The sequence below is a fragment of the Equus przewalskii genome, chromosome 13 (assembly GCF_037783145.1).
Source record: "Equus przewalskii isolate Varuska chromosome 13, EquPr2, whole genome shotgun sequence".
Taxonomy (NCBI): domain Eukaryota; kingdom Metazoa; phylum Chordata; class Mammalia; order Perissodactyla; family Equidae; genus Equus; species Equus przewalskii.
In genome coordinates, this window is record NC_091843.1 from 91014137 (window position 1) to 91033351 (window position 19215).

The following is a 19215-nucleotide window of genomic DNA, read 5'->3' on the forward strand; positions in this document are numbered from 1 at the left end:
TGACCCTTCAGATATGGATAAAACACTTCATTTTTTTAAAAAATCATCAGAGCAGAGAAGGTCCTAGGAGCATGAAGTATGTTTCACCTTTTAAGAAATTATTGCAATATTGTATCATTTCCTACCTTCTTAAAAGAGAGAATTTGCCAAGCTTGATTTAACTATCTTTCGTTTCTCAGAGTAGTCCTGAATGATGTTGCTACATGTGATCAGCTTCTTTCCCCCAGGAAAAGAAAGTAATTGCGGTTTAGGGACTGTGACCTCACACTGTTTCTTAACGCTCAGCATACCGTCCAGGTACTGGGTCTTCATGCACGTGCACAAGTGTTTTCCGTAGTTGTTTTAGATTGAACAAATAATTCAGAATGTAGTCCTGGGATTTATTTTTGGCCTGTGTTGAAGTGTATTAGAGTTGAAAGGGTTACCAAAGGACTGTTCTAGCCTTTTGTTTTGTAATTTATTGAAATTGAAATCCAGAAGAGTTAAGTGTCTTACTCAAGATGTTTCCGTCTTGTTTAAACAGAGGCTATTGCTGCTGAACTTTATTTGAATGCTTCAAGTGTATTTTCTTTATCATCACTTTTAGATTGTTGTGTAATCCATTGACTGGTTCATAGAGAGCAAGCCCCCTGGGGAAGCCCTCCGACTAAAGCTGGCAGATGGAACAGGTACTGTCCCCATCCGCTACACCACCTCTGCCAATATGACAGGAAAAGGTGAAAAAATAAAGAGAACAGGAGGGGAGACAACAGCAACAAAATTTTGGAAGCTAGAAAACAGATGGACAAGAGGTGATGGACTGACTTAGCAGAAAGAGGAAACTACGACTGAAGCTGGTGGGAGAGGAGGTCTGGAAGCAGGGCAGTCCACACCACAGAACCCCAGGAAGGCTTGTAAGAAGGAGCAGAAGGGATCCCCAGCGTGGAGACATGAATGGAGCTGAAACAGGAGGGGTGGCTGGAAGTTCTCATCAGAAGTAGTGAAATACCCAGATTGTTTCCTCCAACCGCCGCAGAAGACCGGTAGTTTTCTTTCTGGAGAATGAACCAGAAGGACTCTGGACTTGAGGATGGTGGGCTTATTATAATTCTCAGGGAGGAGATGAGAGCCATCTTTTCTGGGGAAACGGACCGACCCAAGAGAAAAGACCTGTCAGTTCTTTGCCGGGGGATTCCCCAACCAAGTGTCACTGCCAGGCTGCTCTGGCGAAGGCGTGAGGTGAAAGATCTGAGCCTGTCGTCTTCCTTTTTACATTCCTCTCACAGCAGGAGCATCCTGCCAGGCCGAGTCCAATTCTGGTGTTCAGAGGGACACGTTTTTATAAAGCCGGCCATCTGAATGCAAGCTGCGTACTTCTGGTGCTTAACCACAGCCGGCAATCTGTTGCAAACGCTGTGGACAAAACCACCTGTGTTGGATTCATGAGCTCTTAGTCCCAATTGTTATCGTCTTCAGTTTCAATTTCCTACTCTATAAAAAGGAAAAAGTGGATTTAAGGTACTTCGGATAAAGCCTAGCACATAGTAAGTGCTCCATACTTTTTAATTAATAATACTATTATTCTTTATCATCATCATCATTTGCAGTCACACTTAAAGATTTTGCACAAACTGAACCAAGAAAAGGAAGCTTCTCTTCATTATGATTTTTTAGAAAAGATATAAATACTGAGGAAAAAAACAAGCTCTTTAATATGTTGTACCCTTTTATAAGTATTCATTCCTAGAAATTTAGTCAGTACAGGTATTGCTAATAAATTAGACCTCCCTATGGTTGCATGGGATCATAGAACATCCTAGAGCTGATCAGATTCTGTGGTCACTATAGCAACAGCTCACCCTGTCATTCTTTCATTTTTTGAGCCTATCTTAACACAGGATCCTAAAACACAGTTATTACTGGTTATTGTAACCACAGGTTTTTTTCAGCATGAGAAAATCTGTTGTGTATTTGTTTTTCACAGATATTTCATTAACTTGGTGGCCCTTTGCTGTCATGTGGCTGCTGTCAGCTGCCTTGTCCAGGTTGTTTGAAAGGGCTGATGGCTCCATTTGGGCTGAGGGCAGGAATGGGTGCTTTCAGCCTGAAATTCCTTTTGGGTTCCCAGTGCTGGATAAGTGATGAAAAGAGGGTGCTTGTCTGCTCACGGGGGGCGAAGATCACAGGCTGGGGCAGCGGCTCCCTCAGCAGCCATGTCTCTCTTTTCCTTTACTTCCTAGGTTTGGGTGGGTGGCGTGTCCTACAAAGATACCTTTTTCCTTCCTCGGGGGCTCCGCCCCAAGCACAGGTCAGAGCCGTGAGCGGCGCCAGCAGCTTCTCTTTTGAGTACTTCGGTTTGTCTTCCCTAGGTATCCATGCTCCTTAGTTGTTGACTCCAGCCCAGGCTGGTGGGCACTGGACCGACGGAGAACTCAAGGCATAAACTCAGTTATGTTGTAACTCTGCCTTGCCAAGCTTATGAAAGCCAGTCCAAGTGCAGAGAGCACTAATGGAAATAACTCCTCACCAGGTCACCTCCAAGCGCCCTTCTCCCTGCCTGGGCCTTCTTTATCATAAATAGGATCAGAAACCCTGCTAGCCGTCCTCATGCTGACTGGCACACCCCTGCACTGGTTGGCTCTGCGTCTGTGTGACCGTGAAAAGCTTGTTTGTCTCCTTTCTGCTACGCCCTCCAGCTCCTCATGTGCAACTGTCTCTGGAGGAAGGTGGGCAGGGGGCTCCTCGCCCTCCTGCTGACCCTGTCCTTCCTGCCCTGTCCCATCCCGGTGAGCTAACAGCGGTCAGGTGTTTGCTGCGCATGTGCCCAGCGCTGAGCAAGTCACGTCCCATGTGGAGGGAAATAGTCACAGGAGCTCACGGTTACCTCAGTGGCCCTTTGCGTGTGGCTGCTGTGGGCTGCTCTGTCCACTTGTCTGGAAGCGCCGTGTGCTAGGCCTTGTTCTAAGAGTTTGCAGGTCCTGTCTCCTCCATCCTCATACAATCCAGAGCTGTACCATATGAGGTGGGTACGTCTTTGATCCCATTCTACAGATTAGGATCCTGCGGCTTTGGAGTCAGTTTCCGGGGTTGTAAAGGAGGAAGGAGACCTGTCTAGTGCCAGATCTTCTCTCAGCTCCTCTCCACTCCAGAGGCAGTTATGATCAGGCCTCAGACTTAGCAAGGACGCGCACCTAAGCAGTTAGTAAGCACTACCAGACAGGTCGTCAGGTAGACTATAACTATCATGTTACTTGTTTGTGTGCGTATTTCTACTCTGCTCCAGTCCAAAAAGGATTAAAGGTTGTCAGAATACTCACCTAGTTCTCCTTTGATTTTCATAGTAACCCAGTGATAGAGTCATTGTCACCTCTATTGCATAGATGACAGAACCGATTCTGAGGCCGATTTAGCCAAGTCAGTGAGTGAGGCGGGGCTGGGTTCCAGCCCAGTGCAGAGCAGCGACTGCCTTGTCATGGCTTGTCTGGAGGCAGTGCTGACCAGTCTCCCCAGGAGAGGTGGCACTGGCCCTCCGTCATGCCGCAGGGATCACTCATGTTGTGGGCTCCCTGGCTGCTCTCCTGCCCCTGGAGAAGCACATGTTCCTGCGCTTCGGCTCCCTTCTCCATCTGATGGGCGTGTGAGTGCAGTTAGAAGGCACACGTGCCTTCAAGTACCGAACACAGGACACATCCCTGGTAGGGAAGGGCTAAAAGATGCAGAATGACGGGCACCGACTCTCCTGCTCTGGAAGGGGCGGGGGGCACAGCTTTGTGTCTGTAGCATTTTATCTCTTAAATATATCCAAAGAAGACAAACAAAAAAGGCAGAGGTGATGGGAAGAGGAAAGCTGGATTTACTTTTCTATTGAGAGCCGATTTTAAAAAATTTGGTACCAGGCTGTTCTGAAATAATCACTGTTATATAAATGAGCAGTGAATTGGCCTTCCAGGCTTGTTTTAGATGCTCACCAAATGCTTGTTTTTTAATAATCCCAATCTAACCTCATTGAAGGCAAGGAGTGTGTTTGTTGATCTCTGTCACTCAGTGCCCAGCATACTGTCCTGATTCCTAGTAGGCTGATGAAGAAGCGAGCAGCTGAGCCCCACCAGATGCTCCATTCTGTTGGAGTAAGTGATTCCACACAGATACGTAGCAGCACTGTTCTCTCCCTAGATCAACATTCAGATCTTCCTTAATAAAAAAAATTTTTTTAACTAGCTGTCTTGCTTTTTTGGCTAAAGTTAGTGAAGGAAAAATAGTGCCTGCTCACTCTCGGCTGCACGCATTGTAGCAGCCGCACACACGTGGATCCCTACAGCTCTGCAGTTGGATCTCCACTCACTGTGCTGTCATAGAGGACACGCACCGCCCCTCCCAGCTCGCTGTGATCGTCCAGCATATGAGCTGATGCTGTTCAGGAAGCTGGGGAAGCAGAGGTGTCCTCAGAGCTTGTCTCTCTCCTCCCCCGCAAGTGCAGCCCTCGTCTGACACATGAGCCCAGCCCTTTTAGGATGCACAAGATGCTTCCCAGTCTGTGGCTCACAGTGGCAGACAATGGAGATGTCTGCAGTGATATTTGCCTCCCGGGTGTTCACACTTCTTCAGTTAAGCCTGTCCGGAATCTATTTAACTATTATCCATCAAAGCTTTTTGGATATGAGAAAATAAAAGGGGGAGGGAGGGTGGAAGCAGAGAGGAAAGACTGTCTGGGCCGGGGTTGCCCCTCCTCTCCCTGTGACTCACCCTGAGCAAGCACAGCGCCTTTGGAAAGCTGCCTGCAGTGCGGTCACAGTGAGGCAGCTCTTCTGGCGCTTTGAGACATTTAAAAAAAATTTTCTCAGGCAATAAAAGATGTTTTTCCAATTGTTCATTCCCTCCTCTGGGCCAGCCTAAGAGCTTTTGTTCAGCTGTAGCATGGCGATGCTATGGGAGCTTTGTCACCCAGCACATATGAACCCAGACCTTTGTACTTGATGCATTACTAAAGAACTAGCTCGTTCCTCTGCAAACTTTGTAATCCTTCTTTCTTACAGTTGTTATCATATTAAAAGGAGTTATCTCTGACCCTTAGCCTTCCCACGGCAAGAAGTTTGCATTTGGTCATTCTTAAGAATTTCCTCAGTATATTGTGCTTGTTTGTACAATTTCAAATATTCACTTTAAAAAAAAGTTTGCTTTTAGCATGGGGGGCTAGCTTGAGCTAAATAGAGGAGCTGTTTATTAAACGTAGTCATCCGGATTTTTACTATTTGATAGCACAAGAAGGATGGGTCACCTTAATTTTCCTACCTTCATATGTAAATAAGAGTTGTGGGGGGGTGTTGTAAGTGGTAAATTAAAGCTTCCTGAAAACCAATTGGACTGACAAGACTAAATCTCAATTTTCGAGTTTCTCTCCTTTTTAGCTATAAAAAGTGATTGTGTCCTTTTATAGTTCCAGAAGCTGGCAAGTAATTTCTCAGTATCCCTGTGACCACCCCCATCTCACTACCCATTTTTCTAGGAGTTCAACCATTTCTGCTCTAGGAATTGCCAGATAACAGGGATTTGAAACCAAAAATAAGTTATGATGGTGAACTGCTCAGGTGATTATGACTGATGAGCAGTAATTTATTTAAGGAGCAAAAGAAAGTAGCAACATACAAAACGGTTCGTGTTGTATGGGAAAGTTACTCTGGATGGCTGACTCTGAACTCAATACAATGAAGTATTCATGTGAGTAATACTTTACTAGTGGAGGGATCAGTTGCTGAAAATTTTATTTCCTACAAGACTTGGTCTCCAATTAAAACGTACCTTAGAGACCTCGCGTTTAACTTTAGTGATTGTACCATTTCATTGAAATTTTAGATGCCACTTTGTGAGATCTGCTGTCCCCATAATAACCCTTGGTGACTGCCCAAACCAGGTAAAATGATGTTCACCTGGTAGACGAATGGAGGCTGGTGGAATAGTCAAGTCAGCTGTGGGCTGAATGAGTCTCTAGTCGCTTATTGGTATCACTGCCATTTTTCTGGCTTAATAGAAACATGTAAATGACTGGTGTTTTAATGAGTGGATTAAGCTTATTATTCTTTAGAGTCATTAAACTTGAGGGCTGGAAGGGGTTCCCGCGTGTTCTGTTTGCCCCGTATGGTGTGCTTTCAAAACCAGCATGACTAAGCAGCAACTGCTTGATGGTAATCCAAGCAGCTTCGCACCTATTGTCTTACAGGATTCTTCATGTGTTTATATTAACTGACTGGCCCTGTAGACATTTGAGTCTGTGATCCAGATGATCCTTCCTCTTCATTTTACAGTTACAGGAACTGAAACCCTAAAGTATCGAATGGACTCTCCAGAGTCAAACAGCTAGTTGAGGGCAGTTCCAGAACTGCTTCACAGCCTGAGTATTTCTCTGGATTCTGCTTCTAAGCTTGGAAGAGACGTTACTTATTTTCAGCGTGTTAGAGACCTTTGTCAGACTGCAGAGATGCTCTTTAAAGATGTCTTACTGATAGAAGAGCTGGGAGGCAGTGGTGAAACAGTAAAAGGAAAGAGTCTAGTTTGGGCTCCGTTGCCGCCTGTGCTCATCCTTCACCTCGCTGGACCCCGAGCTCCGTCATCTGGAAGTAGAGGAGTTAGACTGGCCAGTTTCCCATCCGCCAGTCCAGGGCTTGGTGACACCACGCAGTCAGTGAACCGTGGATACTGAGGGTCCCTCCCAGCACTGAATTACACATTCCCTCATTCTGAAGAAGCCTTTCTTCCTCCCCGTCCCCAGTTTACTTGCTTGGGTGGCTTTCAAGGTCTCCTCTAACCTTGAGTCCAAGTTTGATTTAGAACTTGTTAGGGCCGCTCTTTGAACCCCTGTACTCTGTCTTCTGCGCTCATCTTCTTGGTCTCACTCTCCCGTCAGCTTGTCTGTTCCCTGAGCCCCTGCACGGCGGCATCCACATGTCCTTGAATGTCTGGTGGGAAGGAGGCGGCAGGGGAGAAGTGAGTTGTAGGCCTTCCAGAATGACCACGTATTATTCCACATCCTCTGCCATCTCTGGTCTCCCCCTGCCTTGTACAAAAAAAGGCAGCATTTCCTCCTGGCTTCATCTGTTTAGAGGCAGGGTGGTACTTCAAAACCGGAGTGGATTACTGTTTCAAATATGAGTAAGACTTACGAATTTGAGCATACTTTATTGGGATTTATGCAGTCTTAGAGGGCCTAGTCGCTGTTGCCAAATCAGCAAATGCCCACTGTTGTAGGACACAAAGATAAACTTGACCCCTGCCTTTTAAGAGCTTACAGGCTTAATAGGGAAGTCAGAAAAGTTACAGAAATAGAAACTAGCTCCGAACTCGGGCTGTGTAAGTGCAAAGAAATCCAGTCTTACCTTTGCTGGAAACAGAATCCTTAGGGATTCCACTTTCCCGTGTCTTAGAGAATCAGAATATTTAAAGCACCGAGATACTTTTCTTCTTTATTGAAAAAAATCTGATTCTTAGAAAATCCAGATTAGTGCTGGGCTTCTCTTCCCTCAGAAATAGCCCTAAAGAAATGAGTCATCTCACACACAAAAACACGTCTGCATCTGCTCTACACCAGCTTGGTTCTTCCCGCCTTTGTACTGGCGTGCCTCCTCCCCGGCCGGGCGTCTCTGCCTGCTCGTCTGTTGTGGCAGACACAATCCTGACAACTTCACCAAGCCTAGAATACTCCAGAAATTCTGGTTTTTATTGCTTTGTTTTCCTCCTTTTCCTTTCTCACCTTCCTCCTCCTCAGAACTACTCAGATGTACTGTCCACCGGTGGTTAATTAATGTATGTGATTTTCCCGTCTTAGACATCGTATTATTCACGATTTTGCAGAAGTTTTGTCTGAAGTTCCAGGCCAGAACTTTAGAAGACGTCAGGAAATGTTTGCATCTTTTTAAACTGGCTTGTTCGTTGCTTGTAGATTTCCTACTGAAAACCAAAAATATTTCTCTTATTTCTGCCCAAACCAAGCCAGTTCCCACAACTTTATGCACCTTTCTAATAGGACTGGTTCCCAGATCCGGTTTTTCTCAGCTGCCTGCTGTTGCCAGCTGAAGACCCGCTCCCGTTAGCCTCACCTGGCCCTCTGGTGACTCGCAGGCGGGACGCTGACCTGCGTGTCCAGCTTTAAAGTGGCTGGAGAAGCCCCACCGGGTGCTTCTGGCTGCAGTTTCACTGACAGGTCAGTTCTTGGCCACAAACACAGCCATTTTCTACTTTTAGGACCCTCGCAGGGGAAGCACCTCAGCAATCGCTGTAAATACTTTCTTCTTCTCCCGTTCTCCCCACAAATCCTCCCCTGTTACCCGCATATATCAACTTTTGGAGGCTGATAAAAATAGCGCTCCAGGCTTCAGACAAGAGCAGTTGGCTTCATTCCGACTGGCTCCTCACCCATGTCCATAAGAGAAAGAGCAGCAGAGTGCAGAGTCTTTCTGCATCTCTGCATCGTAAAGGGAGAGGTGCCGTCTTTATGACTGTCTTGAGTTAGAGGAAACTGGGGCCCAGCAGGGATGGAATGGGGATCCCCTGGCACAGGGCGGCTCCTTGGTAAATACTCTGTGAAACACTGTGTCTCCTAGTCTGAGAAAGGGCAATCTGGCACGACAGCCAGGTCAGAGAGACGAGAGAGGATTTGGGGACATATGTCCTGCTTGTCACTTCCTACATGGAAGAGAGCATTTCTCCTGGGGTAGTTTCTCGAATGTCATGTGGATACCAGTGTGTTTCCAGGGGAGGTGCTGGTGGCCTCATTTTTAAGCCCTGTGTCTGACAAATTGAGGCTTTGACTTTGCTAGCCGACAGGCCCTCTGCTCTCCATCTTCCCGCCGAGGCTGTGCTGCTGCGCTGCCTTCAGTTAGCACTTGACGTTTGCACAACTGTCCGCCCGTGTCATTCTCTGCAGATACGCAGACTTACCGCCCTTGGAACAGCACACAGGGCACCGGGAGGTGCGAGGACTGCAGACAGGACTCAGTGCACGGCTGGTAAACTGGGTTTTCAGTTTCTCAAATCCTTTTTTGGAAATTGGCAGAATATAAATTATAAACTAACAGAAATTGTAGTTTTATTACCTTCTTTGCTTTTCCTCTTACAAAATTAATAACTCTGGGGTTAGAAAGAGGCCTGAGGAGGTGATCTCTACAAAACTGGCTGGAACCGACCAGAAGGCCCTGGAGGGGTTGACGCAGAGGAAGCGCTGAGGGAGTCTTAGGCGATAGAACTGTGGATATGTCTTGGCTGTGGTGGTGGTTACACAGCTGGATGCATTTGACACAACCCACAGGGCTGTACACTGAAAAGTGTGCATTTCCCTGTTTGTACATTGTCTCTCTGTAAACCTGTCTTTTAAGAAAGAAGGAAAATTACAACTTTTAAAAACAGACGTTGTGCCTGCGCCCTGAGCTGGATCATGCGTTCACTGGAAACCATCACGCCTGCCTGATGGGCTGCTGGACGGGGTGCTGGGTTCTTGCTCCAGTGCCTCGCTTCGTGCACACTCAGGGCGTGCTTGTTCAGAGTCAGAATTAACTCATGTCCCCCTGTCAGAGTAAGAGTCTGCGGCCTCAGGCAGGAAAGAGAGTTTAATCCACATACTCATGTCTTTATTATCAGTTCCTGTTTTAGACTTGGCCCCCCTGGTAAACACTTGACAAAACTATAATAGTCGTTAGGAAATTATGTCATCAAAATTCGATTCTATTTGTGGTCATTGGGGACAACTAATAATTGGTGAAAGCAGAATTTCCAGCAGGATGCAGAGGAAAGTAACTTCCCTTTAGAATGAGAAATCGGGTGGGGACGACTGGATCAAGTTCTGTTCAAGGTCACGGAACACCGTCTGGCTCTTTGCTTCTGGTTCAGGGAAGCGCTAAACCTTCCATAATCACACATGCACTTTACTGACAGGATTCCCGTCCACACCACAGGCTTTGCGGCCAGCTGTGTTTTCTTCTTGGCATTCCTTCTTTTCCCCACTATGTGGCCCCTTGCTGTCTCCGTGTCTGCCCAGCTTGGGGTGGAGGTGTCCGTAAGCCACGGGGAGGGGAAGCGCATGTGTGTGTTTGGGACGGTGGCCTAATCAGATAAACACTGTGGAGCTTGCTGGTCCGCGTGGAAGAGCAGCTGCAGCCGAGCCTGGGCCCTCGGGCTCTGCATGCGCCAGCCACTCCCCCGGCCACAAGCGCTTTTGTCTGTGGTCCTGACAGCCCCGTGGGGCACGGCCACCGGTCACTGCGCCTGTGACAGTGACCTTTATCTGAATCCCCAGGAAGGAAGGCTGTGTCCCACGTTTATTTTTTTCAATGAAATGATGGAATCAATTCACAAATAGGAAATTCTGCATGACTCTGACACACAGGAAGGTGTCTTCTGTGTGATCATATGGTGTCTTTCTGTTCACTCTTGCCTTCCTTGACGTAACCGCTCTTCCCTTCTAAGAAATCTCTAAGCTGTCAAAGACCCGTGCCGCTGTCCGGTTTGCAGCCTGTGCCTCTGCTCTCCCCCCTCCCTGGTGACACCATCTCGAAAGGGCATCAGGCCAGGCGAACACCCTGAAGAGCCCTGAGTGTAGTCTGATTTGTGAGGAGAGGAAGCCTCTGTGTTCCTGCCGTTTGGTTGGCCATGACTTGACTTCCTCGGCAAGTTCCGTCTTCGCCTGGAAACCCCACTTCACACTGGGGACCGGGGTCCTTCAGCCCGGGGTACCAACTTCAAAGCTCAGCTAAGAGCTTCAGCCTGCGCTTCTCCCTTCTCTCCTCTGCTTCCCCAGGACATAGCTGTGCCCTTGGAGTTGTTGGACGTGTGCGTCTGTTTTCCGAGCTGGGAGCTCAGAATGTCTCCTGCCTTCAGAGGACAAGCGCCGTTGATGTTGTTGGGTTGCATTTGTTTGTATTTTCCACACTCACACGGTTTGCTGAGTTTGGTGGCCTGCTGGCCTGGACAATAATAAAGCTTCTGTCGAGGTGGGCAAACAGCTAATGGCGTGGGGCACAGAGGGGACTCCTACAGTGGCCACCTGTGGTCCACCAGGCTGGTGGTCAGAGGGTCAGAGCAGGCGAGAACAAAGCCAGTCTGTGCAGGCAGATTGGAAAATCAGTGTGTTAGTTGTGTTCTTGTCCCCTTGCCTTGCTCCTGGCTGAAAGGGAAAATGCTGGTCCAGTGTATGCAGAATTGTTCCAGGCGAGTGCCCACTCCAGAGACTTACCTGCTGTCATGTTACCACTGGCAGTTCTGAAGAGGGCCCACATTTATCTATTTGATCTGCTTAAAACGTCATTGACAGAGGAATTCTTCTCAAACACCCTCCAGAGTTGGTCACTACCGTCTCAGTGTTTCAACGTATTTGTATTCTAGATCGCTCCTCACATAAGTTGTGTGCTTATTTCTTTTTTGACACCGATGGGGCACTTTGAGCAGCGTGGTTCATAATGTGTAAGTGTTTCCCTCTTATTCCTAACTTGATTCAGTGTTGTCACTCAGTTGAAAATGTCCTGGTTAAGGTTGTGAATCTGGATTTGTAGGTCTCGGGGGCAGAGGTCACAGCAGCTAGCCCTGGTCTGGGTGGGAGAGGGCGTGAACTTGTCAGCGACCCCTGCGAGTCTGTCGACAGCTCTCTCACGGGGCTCCAGTGCTGAGATGATGATGGTGACGTGTACAGTCTTGCGTCATGGTCCCGTTAGGCTTCTGAGAAAGAAAGTGCGAGGAGAAAAGACTTTTCTGTTCCTTGGTGTGTTGAGGTTAGCACGTGGCTTTAAACAAATTTTAATTTGTGCTTTGAAGGTCTGTGGCTCGGACTGGTCCTGTCAGTCGTTGTCATTCTCCTTCAAAGCCCAGAGATGGGCTGCTGACCACGAGTGAGAGCAGGCATTGGGTTGGATGTGGTTCCTGGGGTCTTAGTCGAATTCGAAAATCCATTGAAAAGAAAAGTCATAATGTTCGTGGGCACTGGGACATCCTCAGACAAAAGGTTAGATTTAAAATGAGGATTAGGTGTAAGTAATCTTGGGTAAAGGACGTAATTGACGTTTTTTATTTTGTTTTGTTTGTTTTTAAAGGAAAAATTGGACTAACCTAACAACCAAAAGGGCCTCTAAGCCACCAACAGTGCCCTTTGTGTCGTCAGCACTTGTCGCGCCCCACCCAGTGTTACCGTCACACCATTTGTGTGCTTCGCTTTCGTAATGAGATCATAAGTGCCCCAGACAGGGAATTTACAGTGCTTCGTGTGTGTCATAGTTGTTAACAACACGATCCGTACAGAATGGCATTGATGTGTGTTGATGAAAGCTCTTCTTTTTATTTTCCAGAAACCTCCTATGGGCCCCGGGGTTTTAAGGCTGAGGAGCCAGTGTTGACAGTCACGCCCTCTCCCTGCCCCACAGCTCAAGTGACCGGTTAGGAATACACCTGGCATTTCACTTGACCTTTCTCTTTAAAAAATAAAATTAACTTTTAATTGACTGTCACACTTTAGATCTCAGATTTTTCAGAGTAACAAGGAGAAAAGCTGAAGTAGCTCAATTATTGATTTGAATAAGAATGTGAGAGAAAGCATGAAATAATAGAAGACATGCTTTGTCTGATTTCTGTGCAGGGGTTCTCATTGGATCTAGGGTCCTGGGCGCCTGTGCAATGCCTTTGGCCAGGTCACTCTGATCCTGAACATAATCTGACATATTTCTATCTTTCTGCTTTTAAAGGGGTTAATTCTGTAGAGAAAAATAAAGTGAAAGAGATCTAAAGATATTCAAAAGACTGGAGAGGGCAAGGTGCCTCTAAATCCATCATACATTTTCAGGTCTTATTTTTGCCAAATCTCTCACCAGAGCACTAATAGACAGACTAAATTAAATACTCTGCTTGCTTCCTCTGTTTGTCTCAGCTGGTACTTTGGCAGAGAAGCTGTTCGTCCGGGAACTGTCCCAGTAGCAGGTGGCAGGAGATAGCAGGCGACACGTTGAATCACCAGCCTCTGGAAAGCCCTGTGTTTGCCGGTAGCCCTCACTCTCACATGTGGCACAAAACCTTCTCACTCGAAGTTTTTGTCTTGCCTTTTTGTTTTTAAGAAAAGTTTGATTTTTGTGGGGCCCAAATATTGACCTGCTTTCTGAATGGTTAAAGAAAAGGTGAGGGCTTCAGCTGACATCATATGATGTTTAGGGATCCCTCCCAGTCAAGACAGACAGGAAGAGGACCGCAGAGCCCCTCCCGCAGGCCCTCGGCCCCGTCTCTCACTCATTCTTGTGACATGCACCCCCAGAGCAAGGAGAAGCTGCCCCACCCAGGGTCACCACTGAGAGACAACCCCAGCAGGAGCAGCATCGGAGTTCTTTCCCAGGTCCCCTGCTTCGTGGGAAAACTGATCCCATATACACTCGGCTGGGACTGCTGAGGCCTTTTAAAACCCCCAGGGCGCAGCAGGAAGCATGAGGAGAGAGGCTGCAGAGCTGGAGAGAGCTAGGGCCAGCGCACGGCTTTGCCATCACAGGACCTCGGTGTTAACTTCCGTTCCATTGTTGTTTTTTCTTTTTTGTTTTCTTTTGGTTCAGTGAAGAGTGTCTCAGTCTCTCCTGAGTGCCCCAGAAATATCAGTATAACTCAAAGCTGATTTCCCTCTGGAGCTGCTATGCCATTCTGTTCTTTGTTTTTGCTTCAGCTGTTTTATTTTAAACTTCTGAAGTGTCAGCTCCAGCTTCACATCTCTCTTCTAATGAAATATGTATTTACATAACGCCATGGTTATCATTTTCCCCAAATCATTTTTCATAAATCTCATATTAAAACAAGATGTTGAATTAGGGGGTATTAAATAAGGAATAAAATAATAAAAATAGTATTTTTGTTTGTCATTTATTATTACTTTGCCTTCTCTTTCCCATTTCAGACTTTATAGTTAATGAGTCTTATCCTCAAGTTTTTATTGAGAGTAGGCTTTTCTGAGTGTGGGTCCCATCAGCTGCACATCTGTAAATCCCTAAGAGAAGGACCTGCTGGTGGAAGATGGACTGTCATGTTGACGGGTAAGAGTGAACACCGAGATTCTCTTTTCTTATGCTCTGTTTAGATTTCGACACAGCCCCAACTGCTGGTACCTGAGAGACTGGACCATCCACACCTGGATGAGGCAGTGTCTAAAGTACGGTGCGCAAGACAAAGCCTTATACACCCTTGTCAATAAGGTGAGTGCTTTCCTGGCATTCGCAGCTTATTCTCCTGAGCTTAGATGATGTGGTGTGTGTACCTATTACAGTACAGCAAAGAGTAGTGCAAGAAAGAACTTCTAAAATTCTTTGTTCTCAGATATCCTTTTTAGAATGGAGCTGGACACATTTTTAAAAAACTGGACGCATTTAAACAAAATTACATATTTTTTAAAAGACAGTATTCCTAGGTCTTCTGAATTCCCTGACTCCTCCCCTCCAGCCCCAGAGCCCCTGTTGATTAGGGTCTTTCTGAACATTACACTCCACCCAAGGGTTCAGTCTTCGTTACCTTCACAGTAAGAAAGAAAATACAAAGTAAGCAAAATTTAGAATGTTATTATTGTGTGTCTCAAGCTACAACACTAGTTTGACCCATAAAAAGATTTTAACAATATTTCTGTGAGAATGTACTATTTCTAAAGTGTCATTGGACCTTGCATGTTAGAACTCAAAAGGAAATACTAGTTTTGTTTTGGGGAGTTTTTTCTCCCATGACTTGGGCCCACTTCATCTTAGCATACATTGCAGGCAGTTTGTGTGTGAGATGTTGCATTGGGCATGGCATTTTCTACAAAAATGAGTAATCCTGTCCTTGCCCTCAGGAAGCTTGTGATTTAAGGCAGATAAGCAGGTGCATGGATGCCTCTAACACTAGGCCCCAGGGCAGGACTGCACTAAATCCTGCTCTCTGCAGTTCAGAGTTTAATGACACAGATTATACTCAGAGAGAAAGATTCCCATGAAAACAAAGCAAGAGAGGTCTAGAGAGGCAGAAAAGTCTACCTCATTTTCTGCTGCCCCTAGTCTTTTAGTGGAAAGAACCCTGGACAAAGAGTCAGAAGGTCCAGGCTGTCACCCTGTAAGTTCCACCAATTGCCTGTAACTTCTGGCAAATAGTTTTATCCTTCTACGTCTTAGTTTTTTCAACTCTAAGTCAAGTGACATACTAAATCAGTAATTTCCAACCTTGGCTGCCCATTAGAACCACATAAGAAGCTTTTAAAATTACAGATGCTTTTCTCTACCCCCAAGATTCTAATTTAGTTGATCTTCCTGGAGTCTAGGCATTGGTATTTTTTTAATGGATTTTTAAAGTCTTTCTTAAATAGACTGTTTTTTAGAGCAGTTTTAGGTTCATAGCAAAATTGAGCAGAAGGTACAAAGAGTTCCCATATGCTCCCTGTCCCCACACAGGCACAGCCTCCCCCATTATCAACATCCCACAGCAGATGGTACATTTGCTACAATTGATGAACTACATGGACACGTCATCATCACCCAAGTCCATAATTTACATCAGGGGTCACCCTTGGTGCTGTACATTCTTTGGGTTTGGACAAATGTATACTGACATGTATCCGCCATTATAGCATCATACAGAGTAATTTCACTGCCTCAGAATCCTCTGTGCCCCACCTGTTCATCCCTCATTCCTATCTTCTTAAATCTGCCAGGTTGGTTCTAATGTGCAGCCAGGGTTGAGAGTCACTGACAGCTGATTTCTAAGGTTCCTTCCAGCTTTAATGGTTTATCATTCTGAAATAGTTTGTTTTTACCCTGCCCGTAGGGATTAGTGCTGATTTGGATGACCTCTTTGGGACATATAGACACTGCCCGTGAGCTACAATCTTTTGAAAACAATGGCTTCCATGCTTTTTTCCATTTCAGCATTTTGGAGGCATCCCATACAGCCTCCTAGTAACAGTGACTCAGTTCGGCAGTGATTCACAATTGGGGGTTAGGACGATCGGACTCTCCCAAGGGAATGGGTATAGGTCAAAAGAATTCCTCAGGTGTTTCTGGTGGTTGGTGGGAAAGAATGGGGCAGTGTGGGAGGTGGTGGTTAATCCTACTGAACTAAGGATTTAAAACAAACGAAAATATAACCGCAGTGTAGATCATTAGTAGTCAAACTTGATTGTGCATGAAAATCACATGGGAAGCTCACTAAAGCTTCAGGTTTCTGTGCCCCATTCCCAGAGAGTTCAATTCGGTAAGTCTGAGGCTTAGGAATCTGCCCCGTTAGAAGCACTCCTGGAAAATTTGACGCAGAGGCTAAAGGGTCCACATTTTGAGAAATCTGGATTCTCAAATATTCAGCTACTTGTGAACAGAACATCCTAGGAGCTTGGTTAGTAATATTTTGTTGGCATATTTCTTGGGTCTTTAAAACCCAGTCTAAGAGACGAGATAACAAGTCATGACAAGGGTGTGAAGAAAAGGGGACCCTTGTGCCGATTGGCAGGAATGTATATTGGTGCCGCCACCATGGGAACCAGTTGTGGAGGTTCCACAAAAATTTAAAAATGGAACTACCATATGATCCAGCAGTCCCACTTCTGGGTCTGTATCAGAGATGTGCACTCCTGTGCTCATTGCAGCATCGTTCATAATAGCCAAGATACAGAAACAACCTAAGTGTCCATTGATGGGTGAATGGATAAAGAAAATGTGGGATATAGATATATATACACAATGGAATATTATTCAGCCATAAAAAGGAGACCCCACCATTTGTGACAACTTGGACAAGTGAAATAAGTCAGTCAAAGAAAGACAAATACCCTATGATCTCACTCATGTGTGGAATCTAAAAAAGCTGGACTCATAGAAACAGAGTGTAGGGGCCGGCTCCGTGGCCGAGTGGTTAAGTTCACGTGCTCCGCAACGGCGGCCCAGGGTTCGGATCCTGGACGCGGACATGGCACCGCTCGTCAGGCCACGTTGAGGCGGCGTCCCACATCCCACAACTAGAAGGACCTGCAACTAAGATATACAACTGTGTACAGGGGTTGGGGAGATAAAGCAGAAAAAGAGAAAAAAAAAGATTGGCAACAGTTGTTAGCCTAGGTGCCAATCTTTTAAAAAAAAAAAAAAAAGAAACAGAGTGTAGAAAGGTGGATGTGGGGAACTGGGGGAGGGGGAAATGGGGAGATGTTGGTCAAAGGGTGCAATCTTCCTGTTATAGGATGAGTACGCTCTGAGGATCTAACGTACAGCCTGGTGACTATAGTTACCAGTGCCATATTGTGTGTGTGAAAGTTGCTGAGAGTAGATGTGAAAAATTCTCATTACCACCACCACAACAAAAGAAGTGTAGTTTTGTGAGATGATGGGTGCGCTAACTGACCTTATTATGGTAATCATTTTGCAACTTACATGTGTGTTAAATCACCATGTTGAACACCTTAAACTTACACGATGTTATTTATCAATTATAGCTCAGTAAAGTTGGGGGGAAAAGCAGTCTAAGGACCAGAGCATGCTGCACAATGTGATAATACACGCTTTCTCGTGGGAGTCCACTTTTGTAGTCACAGTCATACCTTACAAAGAGAATCACTGAGCCAGTGGAGCATGTGGGGGTTTTTTGTTGTTGGTTTGGTTCGAGGTTTTTTTTTAGCTATGATGAGGCGTTAGAGTTTTCACATATCAATTGTCTTATACCAGACACCCCCTCACAACTTTCTCATCTTGACCAGCAGTTCCAATAACCAAACCTCATGAGTCACAGCTTCTATTTCACTGTCACAGAGGCTGTAAAATGATAGTCAAATATTTTAAAGCTAATGGTGGCAAGTTTCATCCTGAATAATACATAGGAATATATTATAAACTGAAATCAGTGGCTATTTTTCTCTTATTTTCCATTTATTTTCATTTTCTTTACAGGTTCAATATGGAATTTTTCCAGATAACTTTACGTTCAATTTACTAATGGATCATTTCATAAAGCAAGAAAATTACAAAGGTAAGAAACCAAACCCAGGTCTATTTCTAGTGGAGCTCAGCTCCCAACGGGAAGTAATATAGTCACCTTCCCTTTTTTGTTTCTTAATAACATCTCTTTACATCACTCTTTTAATCAGAAATAGATGTGTAGTTGATTTACCAAACCAGCTGGCCAGATAGGAGAATCGTATCCAGGTTTTCCCCCTGAGTTTCTCAAGTTTGTTTGCTCGTGTCTCTGCAGGCAATGGACAGTGAATTCAGTTAAGCAGTAAACTCTGCCGGAGCTTCCACAGCTAGTTAAGATTATAGTAATGCAGTTAGTAGCTTGACTTCTTTTAGCACCATTTGCTCACTGTTCTATTTAAGTGACAGTTGTTGTATATGTAAAATATCAAACCATAAAATCAGTTGACTTTTCCTGGAAAGAGCGGTCCCCTCGCTTTGAAGGAAGGTCATTTCACCCCCTAGGCTTTTGTTCCCTCATCTGTAAGATAAGTGGACAGTGATCTCTGAGATCTCAAGCCCCGAAATTCTCCGACCCCGTGAGATTAATTTAAGGTGGCTCTTACCTTCAGCTGCAGTGAGGGAGGCCGAGGAAAGAGGGGATTGCAGCCGACTACAGAGCAGTCGGCCAGTCTGCAGTGGACAGGGGGCTGCTGGAGAGCCCACTTGTGCTGCAGCTGTGCCGACGGTGAAGGGGCAGCAGAGGCCTTGCCATTGTGTGAAGACACACACTGCTTTCCCCTCCCACCATCTCCCCCTCAGGCTTGGTTCTGTGGAGCACGAGGGGGCTACCTCGGGAAGAGGATATGGACTGGGGTCACTTGCCATTTGTGACATCTGTGACTCCTGCCATTGGGTTCTGCCCCTGCTCCCTGCCTCTCCTGTTGCATCTGTGGTCAGTGCTCGGGCTACACTTGTGGCAGCCCTCTCCTTTCCCTTCTCTGCGCCTCCACTTCATCTTCTTTCTCACGAGGCTTGTAGCTGCCGACTGCCAAAAAGTATTTGCTGTGCATTATTTTTTGAAATGTTAATTATCCCTTCTTGTCCATTTCTTAAACACGCATTTCCTGAGTTCAACTAAAAGATAATTAGTGGGGTCGGCCCAGTGGCTGAGTGGTTAAGTTCATGTGCTCCCCTTCAGTGGCCTGGGGTTCAGATCCTGGGCGCAGACCTACACACTGCTCATCAAGCCATGCTGAGCTTGTGTGTGTCCCACACAGAAGAACTAGAATGACTTACAACTAGCGTATACAGCTGTGTAATGGGGCTTTGGGGAGAAAAAAAAGAG

General features: G+C 45.9%; 1 protein-coding gene across 1 annotated transcript in view; it reads left to right on the forward strand.

The window, feature by feature from the left end:
• MRPS27 (mitochondrial ribosomal protein S27) overlaps window positions 1-19215 on the forward strand; it is an 88511-nt gene that overhangs the window by 55315 nt on the left and 13981 nt on the right. Inside the window, exons 5-6 of the mRNA XM_008539777.2 lie at window positions 14054-14168; window positions 17865-17943. Of these exons, the coding sequence (XP_008537999.2) occupies window positions 14054-14168; window positions 17865-17943 (194 nt within the window). The remainder of the gene's footprint in view (window positions 1-14053; window positions 14169-17864; window positions 17944-19215) is intronic.